Source organism: Oryzias melastigma, linkage group LG9, assembly GCF_002922805.2.
Source record: "Oryzias melastigma strain HK-1 linkage group LG9, ASM292280v2, whole genome shotgun sequence".
In the NCBI taxonomy this organism is placed as follows: Eukaryota; Metazoa; Chordata; class Actinopteri; order Beloniformes; family Adrianichthyidae; genus Oryzias; species Oryzias melastigma.
The window spans coordinates 29,314,008-29,329,597 of record NC_050520.1 but is presented as its reverse complement, the minus strand read 5'-3'; the positions used below and the strand labels follow the sequence as shown (position 1 = coordinate 29,329,597).

Sequence of the window (15,590 nt, the reverse complement as noted above, 5' to 3'; positions counted from 1 at the left end):
GTTGGTATAACATGATTTTTTTTCGTGCGACCGATGTCCATGATATTTTCATGTAGATCCAACAGACCTTTTTTTTCAGTGTGGAGCTGTGAGGTCTGAGATGATCCTCTATCAACACAAATATATGTGGCCCAAAGGAATATGGGACTTTCATCTGGATTCTCTTTATTTTCTTTCAACAACATGTTGATTAATTTGTTGACTAATTGTATTCTTGTTGTTTTTATAAAGTTACACCTAAAACCTTCATTATACATAAAAGATAATGCTTGAATTGTATTATCAGAAATTCATGGACGAAACAGAGGCGCGAGGACAAAACCTCTGAATGTTCTGCTCTCAGCTAGAAACCTGAGAAGACGGCCCTGATCCTCTGAGTCATCTACACCTCATTGGGTATTAACCCTTTACATATAACATTTTGTGTATTTCCTGTGACAGACTGGCGATCTGTTCAGGGCGTACCCCACATTCATCAATGAGTAGCCGGGACAAGCTCCAGCGACCCCATGACCCCAGAACGGTTTCAGTGGGTTTGCAGTAATTGTTTATCCTTTATATTGATATTTATAATTGTTGGTCTTATCTTTTTATAATTTTAACATCTGTCCAGGGAAAACAGATGGAAAACAGCCTCTGGGTTTTTTCTGGATCAGTGCAGTAATGCTTTTTATGTGCACCGTGCCTCAGAAATCACATCATTTGCCCTTTTGTCATATCTTAGTTACTGGTGCCAAACTTCTCCATGTTTTTCTTTTTTACTGCTTAAAAGAAGACTATTTTAGACATTTAAGAATCTGACAAAATACTTAAAAGTAAAAAAATAACATTGTTTCTTTCTAAATATGCAATAATAAATGAACTATTCCTAAAAATGTTTCTATTTAATACACACTTTCCTACTCCCTTTTCTTGCTTCATTAAAACTGTAATTTGTAATAAAGTTTCAGGTTTTTGTAAACCCTTTTTCATGGCTTCTTCTCATTAAACTTTAACACACAAAGTCCAGCCTCCAAAGTAGATCTCTATTTTTATTTGTGTGTTTGGGCACACACATATGAAAAATAAGGACATATGTACAGTGACAATAAATATCAACATGTTTGTACAAGTGAAATAAGTTACTTAACATACTTTAAAAACAAAAAAATAAAAAACAGATGGGCAAAAACAAGAGGGGGGGTAGAATCAGACAGGAGTCATACAAACCAATAATGCAGGAAAACAGCAGAACTTAAAGCCTCGAATGGGAGAAAGATGATCAAACAGGTGTGCAAACACAGTAAAAACTGCACATGAAGATCTCTGAACGTGCATTTTCAGTTAAATCAAGCTTGACATCCATATTTCTTTATCAGTGTGCTGAAGTAAAACACGAGGCGGTTAGAACAGGGACAAATATTAAGACATCATGAGTACCAATGAGAGGAGCTGATGTGGTTTTAGGCTCTCTGCTTTGGGAACAAATTAAAAAATCAAAATTAGCTTGAAAACAAATCCGTATTTGGTTTAGAGGGGGGCTAAAAAAAATCAAAGCATCATTCAGGAGTTTGTAACAAGAAGAGATCCATTCATTTCAAGCTTGTTTTGGCCTCTGCTGGAGGGGAAGATGAGCTGCAGGGGGAATTTCAGCGCATCCGTATGGACTCGGACCCGCATGTCAAATAAGAGCAGCTGAAGAAGTGGAGACAAAAGCAATCGCAGTCTACTTTGGCTTATCCAAACGGGTGAAGAGGCACATGAAAAAGACGTTGAAATGCAGCAATGAAGGTGTGGCGTCTGGCGGGATCAGGCGCTCAACAGTTTTGTTTGTGTTATTGTCGCGCGGCGTTAGTGTCCAGAAATAAAAGTCAGAAAACCATCGATGAACGAGAAGGATGTGCAGTCCATGCAACACTGGGATGGACTCCAGGTCGTTCGGATATTCTACATCCGTCTCTGTACACGGCGGGCTCCAAGCGGGATTCTCCGGTCCGGTCCACTCCTGCACGCGGGACAGAAACACCAAAGGCCACCACTGATGGGATGCTGAAACAGAAAACAAATGCGGGAGTTAAAATGTATCCAGAACACAATATTTATAGAAATGTGAAGAAAAACCTCTTTAGGTTTTTCGAAATAATCCAGAGAAAAGTTGCTTCCGACAGCTGTCTGCTCCGACTGGAATATTACAAGGCATTATGAATCAGAAGATTGTCAGCGCCCGCTTGTTTCACTCAGAACCGGGTCAAGCTGTTCTGATATTCTGTCAAGAGCACATCTCTTTCTTTTCCTAATACAATCCTCCGGCTGCCGGCTGCAGGCCGTGTGTGGGCTCTGCTCTTATCTGCTGCCAGGAAAGCAGCTTTTCTGACGCACCTGTCCCCTCGAGGCATTTCATACAAACCCAGCCCCCCCAATGTACAAGGACATCTTTGATGAGAGGCTGACCGGTCACAAAGCACCCAGTACACGACAAGAACTCGTGTCTACAGCTGGAGCGCAGGAGCAGCTCAGTGGAGTTTTTGCTGATGCAATAATAAGTCTGGAATCCTAATAACTATTCGTGATGGAGAAAAAATCCGTCTCCCAATAAGTGGATGCAAACACTAAAGCAGGTCAGGCTGCAGATGCTGGAAGCAGCACACAATGTTCAACTATAAGAAAATAAAACACATTTATTCATTGTCTTTAATGAAAATAGTGTTTTTTCCATGTTCTTGTGGCATTTTTCTTATAATGGAGCTCAAAGTTGCATTTCTGAGTGATTCTTAATTCAAATAGTTGTGAATCAGGAACAGACAAAAAAATGCAGATGGGAAAAGATCATATTTGTGACGTAGTAAATACGCTAGGAGTGCTACAAACTACCTGCGGTATAAACTTCTTGTCTAAATCCATGTATGTCAAGGCCTGGGGGCCAAATCCAGCCCGCAAGGTAATTATATCCGGCTCTCCAGATCATTTCATGGAATTATTATTAATGGCCCTATGTTATTTTGTTTAACTTTTTGTATAAAATAACATACAAGAAAAGAAATTTGAAGTTTTTTTTTTCTTTTAACATTTACTTTATTTATAACTTGTATCATTTTGACAGAAAATATTATTATGAAGAGCAAAATATTGAAAGTTATTTAAGGTTTAAGTTGATGTATCCTAGAATAATATTCCTGTTTGTTTTCATTCATATTTATGTTAAAAAATTACGTTTTTAAAGTTTAAAAGTTGTAGTAATTTCATCGGTTGGATTTAGTTTTACACCCATGACGTATGTCTTTGTCTTCTGTAAATAATAGCCCAACTCCAAAACAGCCCCCCCCCCAAAAAAAAGAAAAAAAGCCTAAATTAGCCAAAAAAGTTAGCATGTAGCTGAGATGTTAGCTAAACTCCAAAACAGCCTAAAAACTAAAGAAAAAGCCGAAATTAGCCAAAACAGTTAGCATGTAGCTGAAATATTAGCTAAACTCCAAAATAGCCTAAAAAAAAAAACTAAACAAAAAGTCAAAAGTTTTTCATAAAAAATGTTTTGACAGAAATATACAAATTAGAAATAAGCGCAAGATAACATCCGGCCATTAATAACAATAAAATAAAATGATCTGAAGGGCCGTATATAATTACCGGGAGGGCCGAGTCCGGCCCACGGGCCTTAACTTTGACACATGTGCTCTTGAGACACTATATAACAGTCAGGACGACCTTTAACTGAAACAAGAGATGAGAAAGCTTCTAAATCAAAAGTACAAACACAGCGAGCTCTGTGGACATGGAAACAGAGCAATACATGTCCACCACTGTTTGTAAAAGACACCACCTGAGAGGAAAAGAGCTCTCTCAGTCATTCAAACTGTTCACCTGGTGCCAGAATAAAACCAGAAACAAAACAGAAACACGCCTGATTTACAGCAGTTTGAAGAAAGAAATACTCAGAAATGAAATTTTAAGCCTAATTTTCTTAATATGTGTCCTGTGTCATCATCAGAGAAAAGCCACAATAACATGTTAAAAACATCATTTTCGTAGAATTGCGTCTTCAATTTAAGTGGAACCTTAAAAAATAACCAGAATTTCTGAAGAGAATGTTCTTTGTTGAGCTTATTCCTCTTCTTTAGAGAAGTCTTTAGTGTCAGAACCATCTAACTTAGTAAAAAAGACTGAAATTACCTCTGTTTTTTTCAGATCCGCAGCTGCTTCCTGCCTGGACCAAGTCGATTCTCAGCATGGCAGCAATCAGTCCATTCTTCCACCAAACTGTGTGTGTGTGTGTTCTTGTTGTGTTGGTGTGTGTTACAGTGGATTCTCCACTGCATAAATCCACAGTAGCTCCGGGTCAGTCTCTGGGAGTCGGAAGGAAGGGGGTTGGTTCATGGACGTTAAAGGTGCATCACAATCATTGTGCCCCAAATGCCGGGTACTGTTGTGTGTGTTTGTGTGGTAGTTTCCTTCTTGGCAGTGCGAGTACCCACCCCCCCCCACGGACAACATAACACATAAAGCACTTAATGAAACATCCACAGCGGTCACAACGATGAGGGTTCTACTACATTCTTCGCGCCTTCATGTCTTCATGTCGTCTTCAGTTTGGAACTGTGCAAGGATTCTGACGCCGCCGAACAGCCTCTGTTTTTCCGAGCAGGTGGAAGAGCATCCAAAAAAACGGTGACAATCCCCGCCCCCCCACCGGGTGCAGAACTGAGCGAGTCCCGTCAGCCGGAGTTTTTGCAAAACTCTGGGAACCCCGGAGTCATCCGTAAGACAGAGGGGGGAGAAAAGCACAACAAGGAACATCGTATTTCAAACTATCACATCAAATCAAAGCGGTAATACAACATAGGAAGAGGGAAAAATATTTAAACTGGGTACAAAGTCTTTAGATTGTCCTTCATTCGTGTCCTTTTTCTCCAGATCTTTTTTTTTTTTTTGCCTGTCTCTGTTCTCCTTTCTGTCCCACACAGGAGCTCCTGTCACAGGGACATGATTGTCGACTTGCCTGGAGATTCATTAGTCTTTATAGTCCCGCCCCAATTCCCTTCCCCCTCCTGGCTCACAAGTAGATAAAAAAGAGGGGAAGACATGCTTCCAGTTTTATAAGTGCAGTAAAAGTCTCAAAGGAATCAGTTGGATATTCCAGTAGGTCGCCCAGTTTCCTTGTAGGCGGGGCGCCACTCAAAATAAAAAATAACCCGCCCTTTTGTTGGGCTTCCATGCTTGAGGCGCTCTCCTCATCCTTTTTTTTCTTTTAAATACAAAATGTACACAAGTGGCAGTCGCACAGTGGAAGCAGAGAAACCGTGACTGCGTGTCGCCAAAAACGCGGTAACCGTAGGAGCGCATGTCGCCGAGTGCGGAGTGCGGACGCGTGGTTTCAACATGCTGTGTGCTAGAAATGTCTACAGGTGCCAAACAGGCATTGGCGGAACAGGAGAGACAGCATGGGAGTCGACGGCGTGTCACGAACGGAGAGCAGGCGTCCTCAAAAGGAGGGAGGTAGGTCGGTTGTTTTTTCCAACTGGGTAGCGGCGGAGGAGGCGCCTACACGGACGACTCCTCTGGGTTTGCGTCAGGCAGGACGCTCCTCTGCTGCAGGGTGCGCCTCAGCTCCTCCTTGAAGGGGCTCGAGTAGTCGTTCCCGCTCACGCCTAGTCCCCCCAGCCCGCCGCCCCCAGCGCCAGCCCCGCTAGCCCTCTCCTCCCCCGCTGTGCTCAAGTTGAGGCGGATGTAGCCGTTGCTACCGGAGCCTCGGATGTTGGTGAGGCTGAGACGGCTCGGGGAGTGGATGGGCTGGCCAGGTATGGCGCTGGGCGACGCCGTGCTGCTGACGCTGCTGGGGCCCAGGGCGTGGCCGGGGACGATTTTCAGCGAGCCGTCCGAATAGTAGTAGTTGGCGCCCGTCTCCCAGAACCGGTCTTCATCGGTGGGCATCTTGCTCGGGACAAACGTGGGCGGGTCTTTGGGCAACGTGATCGGGTAGACCAGGGTGCTTTCCAGCGGCTTCATGTCGGCGCCCTTCCCGAGCGCCAGCTTCAGCCTCCTACGCAGGTAGAGAGCCGCCACCAGGAGCAGCAGGCACGCCGCTCCCAGCGTGATGACCAGCACCCAGAAGAGCCCCATGCTGCTGTCCGGCGCTCGGGCCTCCATGAACACTGGCGCACTGGCGACCACCGCCACCTGATAGCGCTCCGTCTGGAACTTGACCCCCTGCTCCTCAGAGTAGCAGACGTATCGGCCCGCTTGCATCTGCCCCGCCTCCGGGATCACCAGAGCCTTTAGCGTTCTGTCGAAGCGCGGCCCCCGTGCCTCCGAGTCGCCCAGCTGGAGCTCGCGGTCGTTGAGGACCCAGCACGGCTGTGCCAGATTCGACACCAGCTGGCACGGCAGCATCATGTCCGACCCCACGACCACGGTGACGTTCCTGAGGCGGGAGTGCTCTGCGGAGAAGAGGTGGGGGTGAGGTGGAGAGCAAAAACGCGTTTTTATTTTGTAATCTCCTCTTTCCACACAGCACAGCTTGTATTGACAGCCTACTACCACTAGGGGCCACTAGTGAGTTGTTCTCACCGGGGCTGGGAATGGAGACCGGCTTATCAAACTTGGCTTTTCCACGACTGAAGCGATCCAGCATGAGGTCCTGTGAGAGGGAGGAAGTGGACCTGGAGACAAGAAGAGGAGATTCAGCTTTTTTTTCCTTCTAAGAAATTAGCTGCACCTTCATAGTGAGCAGAGGAGACAGAGAGAAATAAATGAAAATACTTGAGGACAAACTCATTTTCGTTGCAGCCTGAAACTTATTTAGCAACCCCTTGCTGATCAATTTAAAAAGCAAATGACTTTTCGCTTTAGTATACGTGAAGCCTGCAGCCTTTGTGTGTTCATCTGAAGTAAAGGTCTGGAACCTTCTACATTTAATAAGTAATTTCAGGCAATTTCTCACTGACAACAACTCAGTAGAAGCTAAAAAGTTCAGTTAATAAGATACACGCAAAGAAACTATTGCAGTTTTGTAGAAATAAAACATGTACAAAAAGATACTTAAAAAAAGAAAGACTTTTGACTGAGGTTCCTTTCAAAATAAAAGACACGTCGTCACATTGGATCATCTGAATGCTTCAATGCAGTTCAGGATGGTGGTGGTAGTTTAATGGTGTGGGGGATATTTTCTTGGCACCAATTCAGCATGGTTACAACACCATAGCCGCCCTGAGTATTGTTGCTGACCATGTCCATCCCTTTACGACCACAGGTACCATCCTCTGATGCTACTTCCAGCTACTTCTCAGAGGAATGTTTCCAGTACATTGATGAATCTATTAAGGCAGTTCTGAAGACAAAAAGGGATCCAACCCGGCACTAGAAAAGTGGACGTAATAAAGTGAGAGGCCCCCAGCTGAAGGTAAAATGGCAGACGTGATGGTGGATAGACTTGACAGAGCTGCTGGATGTCCAACGGAAGTTGTATTTTATTTAAAGTTGTTGTGTTTTTTACCACGGAAACTTATCATTTTTAATTTTATTAATGGAATTCTGTTTTTTTTTTAAATAAATGTTCCTTATTGTGTTCCTTATTCTAAAATAAAATTAAGATCGGTTTCCTCGTTGATGGATTTCTAATAGCAGATAGCTCAGTTTGACTCCGCCCCCTCACAGAACTGTGTTCTACATTGCAGCCGTCAGAGAATATGAAAATAAAAGACCTCTGTTCTCCAAAAACTACAAATAATCTCCCTATTCTCTCTTTATTTCCATAAAATGTTAATCACCGAATGTTCAAATAAGTAAATAAATAAAACAAATAAAAAGTTTAAGTTAATTTTAGAGAAAGAGTTTCATTATTCACACAGCTGGACAGCAGAACGCCTGTTGGTTCCGAAGGATTAGGAAAATAATTATAATAAAATAAAAGTAAAACAAAAACTAACAATGATAAAATAAACAACACCGACTTCTGCCCTTTAGATAAATGTCCGGTTGACATCCATTGGTTCCATTAGACTTCATTACATCCACCATCTTACCTGAAGCTACGTGCTCTTGAATAAAGTGGCCGGTGACTCTATAGTATATACATATGTTTGTTTTATTGTAGTTGGTGCATCTCAGCCAGAAATTCGTAAATCTAACAAGCTAAAGTTACATTTTAAATAATTAAGTGACTCTTATCTTACTTTTGGACCATAAGGTGTAGTTAAAATTCTTGAATTTTGTTTAAAAATATACAGTCTACCTTATAAATCAATCCGCCTTAAGTAGGATTTCTGGTTGTGCTTACTGATCTTAAAGTGATTTTGTAATACTCAAAAAATTGTCAAAAGGTTTCACTTTTGTAAATTAAGCTGCATTTTTTGATGGTTTGTTGGAGGATTATGGGTACTGTAGTCAAGAGGGTGATACATATGCGTGATTTAACTATGAATGAATGGAGTTTTATTTATCTGACTCTTTTGTTTTATTTTAAAATTTTTTTTTAATTTTATTTATTTTTTTAATGTGTTTTTATTTATTTTTATTTGTATTTGTTTTTATTTTATGTTATTATGATTGCTTTTTCGACTTTTTGTCTTACTGTTGTTTATGTTACTGTGGAAAGCACTTTGAGATGGTTGAAAGCAGGAAAAATGCTATATAAATAAAGTTGAATTGGAATTTGATGTGCTTTATAATCTAAAAATTACTTTTTAAAATTAAAAGCATTTTTGTTTTTCATCCAGGATCCTCAGCCTGCAGATTCTTGATCTAAGACATATCCAGATTCTTGACTTGTCCACTCTATAGCAACAGGAAACCCTTTAACATGAACGAGCCTCACCCTCGGTGGAGGTCGATGCGGACGCAGGCTCGCCCCTCGTTGTCCCAGGCGCAGTAGGGGTCTCGGGCGAGCAGACAGTCCGGCTGGGACTGATAGCGGCTGCAGTTGGCCAAGGGCAGCTGCAGGACCTCAGAGCGCGAGCCGATGTACAAGTACTTCTGCAGAGAGAGACGTGGAAGAAACGTGAGCGAGGGACAGATGAAGCAGAGAGAGTCCACCAGGAACCGGAGCGCCAGAGGAAAGATAAACAGCGAGGGACGGAGTTATGGGTTGGAGGAGATAATGGGATAATCGCTCTCAATTACATTAACATGCAGCCTCTGACCTTCTTCCAATCCAATCTGGTTTGCGTCCTTTTTTCTTTTTTTTTTCAGAAGCGGTTATAAAATATTTCTGTCGGCGGCTAAGCCCGCATTAACGAGATAAGCGGAGGGCTTTAGCACTGAGAACACGCTGCTAAAAGACCATCGATCCACGGACGCTGCGCTGCAGGACTACAGCGACACGTGAGACCAGCTCTCTGCTGCTGCAGGAAACCCGGAAGCAAATGAGAATATTTTAGGAATTTCTATTGAAAAAAACAAGCTTAACTAAAAGGTTGGGAATATTTGTGGAGTCCCATTTTTCTGAAAGACAGAAAGTTGAACACAGAGATGATAATGACCCCACGGCCCCGCTGAAGCGCAGAGCTGCTGCAGAATGAGCTCCTCTGCCGCAGTAAATAAAAACTCTATTTGGAACTAAATGAAGGTGAGGGGTTTTAGAGCAGCGCTGCAGTGATTTAAGCCGTTGCCAAGCTCCGCCCCCCTCCCCATCCACTTCAAACCCTCCTCAATTCAAAGCGATAAAAGGTCGTTTTTTCCCCTAAAAATCCAATATGTGTGAATTGAAACCCACAGCTATCCAAGAACATTCCAGCACATTCCTCAACAGTCTAAATACTCTTTCCGCTGTGTATCAGAGCCAGCAGTGTTTTGGTTACCTTGGAGTGGGAGATGGTCAGGCTGTCCACAGGCTGCGCCGTCTCGAACAGCTGGATCTCCTCGATCACGTGCGCCTCGGAGCCCAGGATCACCACCCTCTGCAGCCAGCCCTCCTCTGCAACACACGGAGGGCGAACCGTGAAACGGGCTCCAGGATCCGGCGACTGGAGCACCCGACAGTTTCATTAAGCAGAAACACGTTCCTGAATAAAGGCTGTCAGAGCATACAGCTGTCATCTGTGGTGGTTATCTTTGCAGAGGATGTTTTTGCCTTCGGTCTGGATTAAAGCTGAGTTCACATGTGGCCTCTTCTCTGCATGACGGAGCTTTGAGCTGCATTCATGGGTCGCGTGGTGAACTGTGTTCTTAGACAGTGGCTTTTGGACGATTCTCTGAGCTCATACAGGGATTTCCATTAGAGGATCCTGCCAACAAACCCGAATATTCACCACTGATGGCAGCCGGAGCTCCAGCACTGAGGTTTTTACGCTCATTTTTTGTGTTTTTTAATACAATAAAGAGGACGGAGTGTTGAAAATCTGCACACTTTCAGGGGAAAAACTATTTTCCGACTGCTTTTAGACAGAGGAGTGAACCTCTGCACATCTATTTTTCTCTCCAGGAAACTTTTTTTTCCCTTTTTTTTCTCTTTTTCTAAATCAGTCACGTCTCTGACCTCGCGTGAAATAACCTCATTATAGCTGCCAGATGTTCCTCCAGGTGTTCCAATACAGTTTCGTTATTCTAGCAGCCTTTTGTTACTCGGCTACCCGCTTTTCTGTGATGCGCTGCATCAATCAAAGCATCAGCACTAATGGCTAGCGTTTGCTTTTAGTCGTTTAGAAAAGGATTTTTACAAACAGAATGACAAAAAAATTACAAAGCAAGATATATTTGGATATAAATGACCTAACACATAAAGGATATTCAAACACGCCCCCATTACCCTCTTTTTTTAACCCTCACTCTCCCCTTCTGCCAACCTGTGTGTGATAAACCCCTTTTTTCAAAATAGAGGCTTTTCTGCCATTTTATCTCCATAGCAACCATTTAATTTTTTGGTCGTCTGGGAGTAACGAACAGGACTATGTAATTTTTTTAAGAATTGGCAACAGTAAACTTTGGATTTGCTTGGCAACAGAGGTATTTTGCTAACCACGCCCATATTCCTTATATGGTCATATCGTATGTTATATTTTTGCGTTCAGCTAGAGGCAGGGATTCACATGTTACATTTTTACAATCCTCCGGTTAAGATAAATGCGCGAGCAACAGATGAACACTTTGCTAGTACCGGTCAAAATCTACAACTTTTGAATCCAACAATTTTACCCAAGTAGCTTCCTAATTCTAGAGGTGTCCTTTTTTATTTGAAAATTCAACTGCAGCCACTTCCCAAAGGTCAACAAAACTTCAGTTGTGGTTGAAAATTTAACCTTGTAATGTGTGGGGTGCAATTTCATGAAGGTTTTGTTTACCAAATTTTGGGAAAATGTGAATATCGGCAAATTTCACACTGCCAAGCTGAAAGTCCTGTGGCCATCCCATAATAATTTCAAAGATTCCTTTATATATTCCTGACGTGTGTGTTTTTTTTTTTTTTTTTGGTATTTTGATTTTTTTTTTTTAACCCCATAAAAGATTTTGGCGCTATTCATTTTAGGACATTATTTCCCACAGTGATGTCATCATTTTTTAGGGAGGGAGGGGTCGTTCACAGAATTATTTTTTATTGGGTAGTAGGTGAGTTTTTGTGGGCAAAATTTTCACTAAGACGCACAGTAAGAAAGAATTGTGAATTAAACCAGATTTTTTCCTTTTTGTTTTCTAAAGTGAGTTAAAATGAAGCCCTGGTTCGGAGCTAATTTAAGAAGTTCTTCAGGTGAGGAGCTCAGTCCCCACCATCTTTTAGAATATTAGTGGTGAAGCTGATGTGTGTTGAAGGTCAGGCAGCTGGTTCCACCGCCGCCGGATCACTGACCTGAAGAGGTTGAGATAAGTTCAACAATAATTGGACTCATGGCTGACAATAATAAGCTCAACTCATACTATAAAACCACCAACTTTTGCCTCAGCCTGAACCACCAAACTACATTTTCTCTGGAAAAATAACCAACTTTTCAGCTTTGTTCAACACGAGCTATTTAAAAATGAAAACTTCTCCCAGACCTGCATGAAAAAATCCAGTAGAAAGTATTTTTTTTCTAAAGCTTTAATAAAAAAGGCACATTCACTTCCTAATTAATAGTTAGTCACAGTCATTTGGGCTGTCAATCACATGGAAAACTGGCTGATTGAAACTTGCATCAGCAGAAAAGCAGATATTCTCTGACACTGTCCTTATCCCCATTTACACACGTGTCCTCTGGGAGGCGCTACAGATCTTTACTCGGTCCGCCAAAAAGTAGTTTCTACGGCACTTCAGAATGGCTGAATTCCATTTCATCCAATTGAATTCAACAGGATTGTAACGAGGACTTGTATGAGTAATCCTGTTTGTTGAATGCAACGGGGAGACTCGATCCCCATCAAGGACCCAACACGGAGTAGCCTCCAGAAGAAGCAGGCTGAACGAGGCCGACCATCTGCCGGGGTCAGAGAGGACAGGAAGGAGGCAGAAAAACAAAAACATCTGCTGCAAAGGCAAAGAAAGAAAAACAAGCTCTGATCTGACCTGAACACCCTCATGTTCAGGTCAGATCAGAAATCCAGCGCAGGACTCTGAACACTAAAAGAAGCTGATAGTTTGGAGATGTTTGAGGAGGAGGACACACCTTTGATGGAAAGGATGTAGATTTTTAAGAAAATGAGGAAAATGGTCAGATTCCGGTTGGGCTGCTTTTTTTTCTCAAAAGAATTGGACCAAAAACACTTTTTTATATATTTAGAGAAATGCCACATAAACGTGTTAAAAACACTTTTCATTGGAGTGGGTGCAAGTTAACCGATGACAATAATCACTTTAGCTGGATGCCGTCAGAGACGGTTTGTGAAAGTTTGTCGTGGGCTGACTGCTAATGCGATGCAGCCGCGGCGAGAAGACGATGAGAGCGGCTCATGCTGGAACACACAGCTCCTCCTCCTCCTCCTCCTCAGAGGCGGACGATTTCAAAGTGATCTTTGAAAGAATGGAGATGCTCGCCGTTCTGGGCCGTGTTTAAACCTCTGGGAACGGAGACTATTAGAGAAGCTTGGAGAGTTTTCCGGGAAAAGGAGGAGGAAGGAGAAGAGGAGCTCGTGTTTTTTTTTTTTTTTTGAAGTAGGGCACCGCGTACGAGTTTAGATGAAAGACATCCTGAGTGCAGCTGCTGGGGGCGACCTTGAGTGGCCCTGCATGCTGACACGTGTGGTCCACGATTAGGAGAACGTTAAGGAGCAGGGCGCCAAATAAAGAAGGGCACGTGTGAGGGCATGGAAGCGTGTTATGTGATCGGTGCGTCGGGGAGCGCTGTCAGCTAATCCTTCAGTCCTGTTTCTTCAGAAAACCTGTCCCCTCGTCTGTTTGTCTCCACATAGGCTGGAGTTACTGACTGATCGAGCCCACCGGCGCCCGTCTGCCATAAGCCCTGTGCTCGCCTGGACAAGCGCTTACGCGTCTGAGTCGGTTTGTAACCGTGTCACCCGAGCACATGCCAACAGACGGGTCCCAGAATCAATAGCTGTGGCCCTGTCAGTGTTGCCGCTGTCGCCGCGGTGATCTGAATCGTAAGCGACGCACTCTCCTCATTCCCAGAGAGTCTGACTTCCCGCTGTCAGGCTGGATTCAGGATTAAATCCAGGAGGAACGAGCCCAGCTTTGATCTGTGCCAAAACAGGATGCCAGCATATGGGCCTGATGGCTACTGAGTGTAGATACTAATTAAGTTGCACATAGGTGGACGTTCCCCCCGTCGATGCATGAAGACAGATCCCCTCATGCAAATGGAGTCTTTAACTGGAGCCCAGCTGAAGTGGCGGCCAGATGGCGTGTTTGTCTTTGCACCGCCGTACCTCTTAGCAGCGCCTGTTCCCCCGTGCCACCACGGCCTGAGAGCTGTGTAACAAAACAGCGTGTGAAATGTCTAGACTCACGCTGACACGCACACAGGGGAGTATGTTGAAAGACTGCGACCAAAGGGTGTCATTTCAAAAAAACATGTAGACCTCAGAGGGTGAGCCAAATAGCTGGCACATCACACGCTCTAATGCAATCCAGCACAACAAGCGTGCAAAAACACCAGCTTTGGGCTAAGCCTGTGAGGCTTTACTCATTCATTTATGACAGATAGCCCAGATGATTGGACGCCAGTCGTCCTTTCTCAGCCAAAAACCGGAGAACAGGATGTTCTCATACAGACTTATATCTGCGCAGGTGCATTTTCTAGGAAAGAAAGTCACACATGTGGGGATGAACTGAAGTTTTTAAAGCCAAAGAAATTACAACTTTTCAAAATCTCATCAAAATTAACAAGTTTTTATTAGCTCTATATAGCCTCGTTTCCACTGAGAGGTCCGATCCAGTGCGGTCTGGTCCGGTGTTTTGAGCATTTCTATATTAAATTGGACCCATTTAACAGTACTGAACCGTACCTCTTAGTAGGGCCTCCATCAGTTGTAGGTCCATCAAAAAGAGGAATGGAGCGGTTGTAGCCACTTGTTGACAAGCAAAAAGTGATGACGACATTAGAAAGCGCTCATTTGAGCTAATGTTTCCAACATTGGGGTTTTTGCGTTTCCTGTCTACTCTTTTGGTCCTGAGAATGCTTGTAAACAACAGCAACATCTAGTCTGCAGTGGAACTGCAAACGTTCTTTGCCATCTTTGGCAACAACGGTCTGATACAGGGAGAGCTAGCGTCATGCTAGCGGTCTATGCCACGCATGTGCTGTGAAAACAAACCGCTCAGTGGAAGCGAGGCTTAACTGAATGGACAACACTGTACCACTCGTTACTGTACCGGACCGTACCACTCAGTGGAAATGAGGCTGGACCAATAAAAAACAGTAAACTTCCAACTCCCACCAAAAGAAGTCAATTTAGTTGCTATTTTTTCACAATATCGATGCCGCCATGTTGGAAACAGAAATCGTCAGTAGGCAGTGATTGGTTCCGAGTCGGTATGAGTCAGCATTATTATGCTAACCACTCTAGCCATTCAGGAGTGATCTTTCTGAAACCCACACCTCTACCACTTGTAATTGACATAATATGTCAATTGACCATTTCGTCGATTCAGTTGCCATATTTGTTTTTTGGCTAGTAGAAAAACATCGTCAGTAAGCAGTGAGTGATCTGAGTCAAAGTTTCTATGACAACCACTCTTGCCAACCAGGAGGGAGTTTGGAAAAATAATGTCTTCAAATTGGGACAACACAACCCCTCGATGATGTCATCATAATTTGCCAGTCATCTATGTTACATGCTAGTGCTAGGAAAATACATAACTTTTATAACTTTAAAAAGTCATGCTGAAACAAAAAGTCATTAGTTACATTTAAGTGTAAACTTCGGTGCTTCAGAGAACACCCACTTGAAGAAAAATGTTTCGAACACCCCTACCCCTACAAATGCCCTTATAATTGGAAGGGTAGGAAGGAGCCGTACGGGAAGAATTCGGATTCAGCCATACAAAATAACAAATAGATATTTATTAGAGCAGGGCTGCACGGTGGCGCAGTGGTTAGCGCTCTCGCCTCACAGCGAGAAGGCCCCGGTTCGAATCCCGGCTGGGACCTTTCTGTGTGGAGTTTGCATGTTCTCCCCGTGCATGCGTGGGTTTTCACCGGGGACTCCGGCTTCCTCCCACCGTCCAAAAACATGCTTCATAGGTTGATTGGTGACTC

At 43.4% G+C, this 15,590-nt stretch overlaps 1 protein-coding gene across 2 annotated transcripts in view; it reads right to left on the bottom strand.

Moving 5' to 3' along the window:
• Positions 1 to 1,013: 1,013 nt before the first annotated feature.
• sema4c (sema domain, immunoglobulin domain (Ig), transmembrane domain (TM) and short cytoplasmic domain, (semaphorin) 4C) overlaps positions 1,014 to 15,590 on the bottom strand; it is a 118,708-nt gene continuing 104,131 nt past the window's right edge. For both annotated transcript variants that reach the window (XM_024275806.2, XM_024275808.2), the window contains 5 exons: positions 9,768 to 9,883; positions 8,786 to 8,943; positions 6,541 to 6,632; positions 4,147 to 6,410; positions 1,014 to 2,028 (listed from right to left, as the gene is read on the bottom strand). In XM_024275806.2, coding sequence (XP_024131574.1) covers positions 5,515 to 6,410; positions 6,541 to 6,632; positions 8,786 to 8,943; positions 9,768 to 9,883 — 1,262 coding nt within the window. In that variant the 3' untranslated portion in view covers positions 1,014 to 2,028; positions 4,147 to 5,514. The remainder of the gene's footprint in view (positions 2,029 to 4,146; positions 6,411 to 6,540; positions 6,633 to 8,785; positions 8,944 to 9,767; positions 9,884 to 15,590) is intronic.